The sequence below is a fragment of the Cibotium barometz genome, chromosome 6 (assembly GCF_041138505.1).
Source record: "Cibotium barometz isolate CiBa-2024 chromosome 6, ASM4113850v1, whole genome shotgun sequence".
NCBI lineage: Eukaryota > Viridiplantae > Streptophyta > Polypodiopsida > Cyatheales > Cibotiaceae > Cibotium > Cibotium barometz.
Genome location: NC_141051.1, coordinates 27,970,410 through 27,977,148, shown reverse-complemented (window position 1 = coordinate 27,977,148; position 6,739 = coordinate 27,970,410). Strand labels below are relative to the sequence as shown.

At 44.8% G+C, this 6,739-nt stretch overlaps 1 protein-coding gene across 4 annotated transcripts; it reads left to right on the top strand.

Moving 5' to 3' along the window:
• The first annotated feature begins 1,554 nt into the window (after positions 1 to 1,554).
• LOC147637600 (uncharacterized) lies at positions 1,555 to 6,487 on the top strand. 4 transcript variants are annotated; one of them, XM_086799427.1, is made up of 4 exons: positions 1,555 to 3,097; positions 4,276 to 5,545; positions 5,669 to 6,030; positions 6,146 to 6,487. In XM_086799427.1, exons 1-4 carry the CDS (start codon positions 2,708 to 2,710, stop codon positions 6,149 to 6,151), a joined length of 2,028 nt encoding a protein of 675 aa, XP_086655553.1. In that variant the 5' UTR covers positions 1,555 to 2,707; the 3' UTR covers positions 6,152 to 6,487. The 4 variants fall into 4 exon arrangements, with proteins under 4 accessions (XP_086655553.1, XP_086655552.1, XP_086655550.1 ...); XM_086799425.1 differs by having other exon boundaries at positions 1,586 to 2,036; positions 2,127 to 3,097; positions 5,669 to 6,487; XM_086799426.1 differs by having other exon boundaries at positions 5,687 to 6,487.
• Positions 6,488 to 6,739: the final 252 nt, after the last annotated feature.

Here is a 6,739-nt window from a genome sequence, read left to right as displayed (position 1 = left end):
GACTCTTCCTAATATCATGATTTTGTTAATAATGTGAACTTGTATGAGGTACATGTAAAAGTAATATTAGGCACTCCAACAAGAGAAAATTTAAGTATTGAGAGTGTGCTATGAAAGAGGTGAATTCACATTTTATCAAATCTAAAAGTAGATCTCATAGAAAAAAAAGGTTCAATAAGAAGAAGGATTATGCTAATAGTTTTTAAACTACTGTCTATGTTAAGACTTGGTGAGGATGTTGAAGACTTTGAATTTTTTTCTAGACAAGGCTCTAGGGAAAATTTTAGATAGGATTGAGAATGCCTTCACATTGATATATTTTAACCTCTACATAAAGAAACTTGAAGTTTTACAACTATAAGGAGATTTGCTCAGAGTTTGTGCTTCATGCCCAAGGTTTGCACGAGTCATGGCACTAAGTCACCGATTTTGAGGAAGGGGACACACAAGTTTGGTTTGATGGCTACCCATGCCACTCCCTTCTTGGGAAGAGTTGATGGTCACACACATTGTGTAGTGCAAACAAAACGAAAGTGCCGCTCAAGTTATTTCCAATTAGGAAAAGAGTGGTGGTGGTGGCCAAAAGGAAGATTGGACTAAAGCTTGGTTGGTATCATGCATTGTTTTGGGGGACCTCTTTTGCTTGAACCTCACATCAAGCTCCTTCCAAAAGAACTTTAAATGGGAGACAAATTATTAGACTGAAACTTGGATAGTTCCATGGGATACCTTTGGTGTCAGCCATTTATCAAACCTTATTGATCACATAAATGAACACGATTTCTACGTTACCTTGGGACAAAATTCAGATCATATTTGTACTTTTCATGTAAGGTTTCTTCTCCTTCCACAAATCATCCTCATTGTACAAGGAAAAGGTCCACCTAAGCTGTGGAAAGCTTAGGTGATTTTTTCCTCGCACAATGAGATGGATATGTAAAGCTCAAGTGAACCTTTTCCCCACACTCATGTGCCAAACCAGGCATGTTAGGAAAGACCTTTGGGACAAGGTGACAACTAGGTTGTTCTCATGAGATAGCCATCGGTGGGTGGCCGGTGTCTTGACCGTTTGGTGGCTTGAGTGCGTAGGGAAATAGAGTAGACGACACCCGAAATGGCTTGAGTGCGTAGGAAATAGAGTAGACGACACCCGAAATGGCTTGAGTGCGCAGGGAAATAGAGTCGAAGACACCCGAAATGGTGCCACATACGGGTGTCTGTGACATTGGTGGCCAAAAATGGAGGCACTTCTCTTGTGCATGCGATTAGGTCTAACGAAACCATGGAAAGTCTTTTTTTTTTCAATTTAAGGGGTGTGTATTTACTAAATTTTGGAAATAAAAGAAATGGAACTTGGAGATGCCAAGAATGTTGTGAGATGGGGATGGGAGGGGGATGGTGTGGGATGTGATGGATGGTGGTGATGGAGAGAGTGATACATATAAGGGATGATAAACATGTAATATCATGATGATGGGGCATGGGGGCCATTCAATGGGGATGCGCGCGGCCTCCTCTTCTTCATTTCTTTCTCTTTCTTTCACAATCCCACGACATGGAGTCAATAAAATAGGGAAGCTTTTTTTTTTTTTTGTTCACAGAACAAACATTTTTATGCAGTCATCGCCACCACCACCACCACCACCACCAACACCAATAAGCGAAATCCGCCACCATGTTGCCATTTTCTTGCTTTCCCCCCATCTCTCTCTTAAACGCACAAGCTTTCATGGCTGAATTGGGCATTTTCCTGTGTATTTCTTAACGCCCTTTTGTGCTCAGAGAGTAGTGGGTTCTTCTCCAATAGAGCCCATTTTCACCCCTTTCTTGGCTCCTCCCACCTCCATAGCCTAGCTTCCTCCTTATCTCTCCACAGGGCCAAATTGGGCAGTGCTTCCATCTTCTTTGTATGCACTTGCTGCCCAATTTGCCCTTGCCCTTTGTTTTTAGCCCGCTTTTCCCATGCTCGCCTCCATAGCCAGATTGAGACTCAGTTTGGCACTTCCCATCTATTCGTTCAGCTCCATGTAAAGCAGGTGAGTTCTTGAGTAGCACAGCCATTTTTCTCAAATTGAGGGCGCTCTTAAACCTCCTTTTATACTTGTTTTTATCTTCAATTTGTGCAGAAAGGGGTGGCTTCTGACTGCCCTTATTTTGATTTGGGTCCTGTTCGTCATCATTTTGTGGGCTGGTTTGGGCACTCTTTGTTTGAATTTTCGGTCCTCTCTTAGCCAGAAATAGGGATTTGGGCAGCATTTGGGTGACTGCTTTGCATGACTTAGCCAAATTGGGCAATCTGGTGGGCTATTGCATCATCCTTTTCATCACTCAGCGGGCTGAATCAGGCACTAATTCGGGCACCATTTCAAACACTGGGGGCAGAATTGGGCACTGTTCAGCCCTTGTTTTTGCATCATTTTCCAACACTTTGTGGGCATGATTGGGCAGTGTTTCGCACCATTATCTTGGTTTTAGGCATTCCATCTATTACTACTGGCATCATTTTCAACATTTTGTGGGCATAATTGGGCAGTGTTTGCATCATTTTGCACCATTTTGAGGGCTGGATTGGGAACTATTTGCATCAATTTGAGGGTTGGATTGGGCACTACTTTACTTCATTCTCTTGCCTACACTGCTACTGTTGGGCCAAAGTGGCCACTATTTTGGTGGGCTCTCTTTTTCATTCTTGTGTGACTTGAGAGGGATGGAGCAGCAAAGGGATTTTCGCCGACATTTCCATCACCACGGTCATAATGAGTATAATCATAATAACCAAGATCATCATCATCAACAGCAGCAGCAGCAGCAAGAGGTTGGAGAGGATGGGCCACCCATGGTGATGATGAAGAAGGGGCCATGGACAGCTGCCGAGGACGCGCTGCTGGTGGCCTATGTGGAGAAGCATGGGGAGGGGAATTGGAACTCTGTACAGAAGCTTTCGGGAGTGTGGCGCTGCGGTAAGAGCTGCCGCCTGCGTTGGACCAACCACCTCAAGCCGGATCTCAAGAAAGGTTCCTTCACTCCAGAGGAAGAGAGGACCATCATCACCCAGCATGCAGCCCTCGGCAACCGCTGGGCTCGCATTGCTACCATGGTAAGGCCAGACTCCTTCTCCCATCACTGCATTCTTCGCATGCCGTAAGGTCCCATAGACCATATTTTGATCTCATTTTACTGTTTAGTCCCATGCATTCTTGTATTTGTAAAGGTCCTATAGGCCATATTTTGATATCTTTGAGGGCTTTTTCTTAACTACGTTACCATGGGTACTTTCAGGTCTCATAGGCCATATTTTGATCTCCTTGAGGGCTGTTTCTTTCTACGTTTTCATGGAAATGTTGCAACTTTTTGTTAGGTCTTACAGAGCGATATACATATTTGGATTTGTTGAGGACTCTCTCGTGCTATGCAGGGTGGATGATACGTATTCCTACATCTGTAGAGGTTCATCTTTTTAGAATACAGTTCCTCAAAACCCAGCCTCCCTCCCCCGCCTGCAACCCCCCCCCCGCCCGCCGGGCCTTAGCTACTACTTAGAAGGACTTACCACTCTGTGTGTGTGTGTGTGTGTTTCTCTCTTTCTCACTCATCTCTCTACATTAACTTCCTCTTTTCATTCCACCCATCCAGATGTTAATCATGATTCATTAGTAAACCCCCGCCCCCCCTCTCTCTCTCTCTCGCCATTAATTCCCTCATTTGCTGTCTGTTACATTCAATCTACTGTCCTTTAATTCCCTCATTTACTGTCTTTTAACTTCAATCTCTTGCATAACCCATCATCATCTCTCTTTTACCATATTGTGCAAATACTTATGTTTTTCCTGCTCTCTCCCTCTCTCTCCCTCTCTCTCTCGCTGTGTGTGTGTGTGTGTGTGTGTGTGTGTGTGTCTCTCTCTCTCTCTCTCTCTCGTAGGATCTTCCCTTGTTTTCTCCCTTTTTCCCGCCCACTTACCATAGCACTATGTTGTCCAATTGGCATGAATGGCGCTTTCCAAATTTCAAATTCTCACACGTTTTCTTTTGCGCGCATCTATTTTTTAAACCCAAAAAGACCGACGATTTTTTCTCACTTATTTGTACAAACAATTTGGCGCTGTTCCTACATTTTCACCCGAATTTTGACGCCCAATTGGGTTTTTATTTTGATTTTTTTTCAAAACTCATAGCTAAATCAACAATTTTAGGCATTTCCTGATTCAAATGTGAATGAAAACGTGAAGATTCATCATTACCGCTCAAATTCGACATCGTGTACATTTGGATGTGCAGCTTCCTGGGCGCACAGATAACGAGATTAAGAACTTCTGGAACACTCGGATGAAGAGGCACATGCGAGCTGGGCTGCCTTTGTACCCACCTGATGTGATCCCGGCCGCACATGCCTCACACAGCGCCAAGGACCCACAATGCCGCCCCGAGCAGCAAGCTGTAAGTGCAAGTCTGAGCTCTGGAGGAGACTCAGAAGGCAACATGGTGTTGAGCCCAGGCACCGAATTGCCTGTCGCTTTCAATCAAGTTAACATCCCAAACAGCACAAAGCAAATGAACCTAAGAGGAGGAGCTTGCTCTGCCAGAACCAACATGAAAACCCATCAAATTCGTATCAATCCGGTAGAGATAAAAGCCAGTATGGGTTTAACTACCCTCTCTGCAGGAAATGGTAGCTCTCTTGTGCTGAGTCAAGTGGGCCCAAGTGCCCTTGGTGACCCTGTCCATAGCTTGAAACGCAGCCAAGAAGCACTCTATTCATATGATGGAGCAACACGATATTCTGTGCCAGCAGACCCAACTTTCCAGAATTTCTCTGAGAATGGTTCCTCTCTGCAGCCTTTCTTCAAAACAAGACACATATTTGACCGTCATCATGTGAGGTTGGATTCATTCTCTCAAGGCTTTCCGTACGATCCCGAGCCTCCAGAGATGAGAATCAACAGCTATGGTTTGGGCTTTTCTGTCAACACCACCACCGATGACAGCAACTGTTATGCCGGCGGCAGCACGAATAGCTGCCTCTTCTCTGTTTTCAGGCCAGACAATCTGTTATCTGGCTTGAAAGTCGAGCTCCCCTCAGTCCAATTGGCAGAGTCTGCAGATAGTGCCGGCACGCCCAGCTCATGCCTCTCCAGCCCATTTGCATCTTGTCACACAGTGCCGAGCCAACTACCTTCAGAAGCTGACAGTTTTGGTTCTGCAAGCAATGATGCCCAAAATAACTATAATAACCATAGTGACATTGATAACAACTTGCTTGAAGAGCTTCTTCAACAGGGCTCAAGCTTGCAAGAAGGTATCAATCCCATGCCATCGTTAGACACAGCGGAGCAGCTCTTAGTGATCACATCAAACAACAACTCTTCAAGAGTGTCTGGTGCCAGTGCACCTACATTAGAGTGGATGACAAACAGTGATCCTCTTTCTTTCTTGGGTGGCCGCTCTTTAACTCTCCTCAGTGATGAGTTTAAGGACACAGTAGTGAAATCTGAAGACTCGTGTTCGAATGCATGCAAAGATTTCTCTCCTTCAAACAAATTGCAAGCAGGTAAGATGGTCCTAAGTTTTACTATTGTATATAGGCAGTAAAGGGCAGTAAATTGTAGCGGTGTATGTGGACAAACTGCCTTTGTCATCACTCTCATTTCTTTCCTTTTGTGTACACTGCTAGACACTTTGGGCATGCCAGAAAGAGGGGATGACTCCCAGCCTAAGGTTAAGGAGCAGGCATTGCTGCACTATAGTGTGAAGACTGAAGACAATGGCATTGGAGCTTACACTGATGATGAGCTGTTCACACTGCTTACATTTGAGAGGCCAGACGGATTGCCTGTCACAGACTTGTATCATCAAGGAGCAGAGGTAAGCACAACAAGTGACCAAGAAGAATTAGGGGATCACTCAGGGGGCCTCGAAGCCATTTTTGGGCATGAAGTAGCTCTTGATTTCGAGCAGCTTGGGGCAGTGAGCAACATCAGCAATGCTTGGGAGCTTGGCTCTTGCGTGTGGAGCAACATGCCTGGTGCCTTCCAGGTTGGAGAGCTCCCTCCTTCACTTACAGAGTGCAGAACCTTCACCTCCACAGCTGCTGATTAGGTCGAATTCTCACTCTGCTCTACTAACTTTGCATACATGTGTGGTTTATCAGACTTGACGGGGGAAGACTTCATTCAATGAAGGCGGAAACGTCTGCTTGAAGCCCGGCTTTCGGGCTGCATTGGGTGTCGGATATACTCGAGACTCCGCCAAGTCAAGAGGATTACGAGTACAAAACTGGATGGAATGAATGAGCTCTTAACGTGTGTGTGGAAGCACACCCTTGTTTTAGGTTCTAGAGTTAGATCTTTCTTTTCAATGGGTTTAGCAGCTTTGGTTTACTATTACAAGAATTAAGCTTAGAAGTGACTTTGAGTCTATCTAGAGACTTATTCATGGCTTGCATTGTTGCTTTTAGATCGATTGATGACAAAAAGAAGCATTATGTGTGTTACAGCACTGTCTTTGGAATTTTGCATTGAATCTCTCATGAGTTCAAACTATGTGTTGGATGTCATATGTCTAAGCGTAATACATGGTGTTGGACGAGCTCATAAGTGTGATGCAGTTGGTCTCTTACTGGGTTGAGAGTAGCTATGTGGGTTATATGCATTCATGGGTACACAAGAGCTCTCCTCTCCATATGCATGCATCCTCTCCTCGATTTGTTTTTACAAGTTCTTCATCTCCACTGTGGAGATGGGCT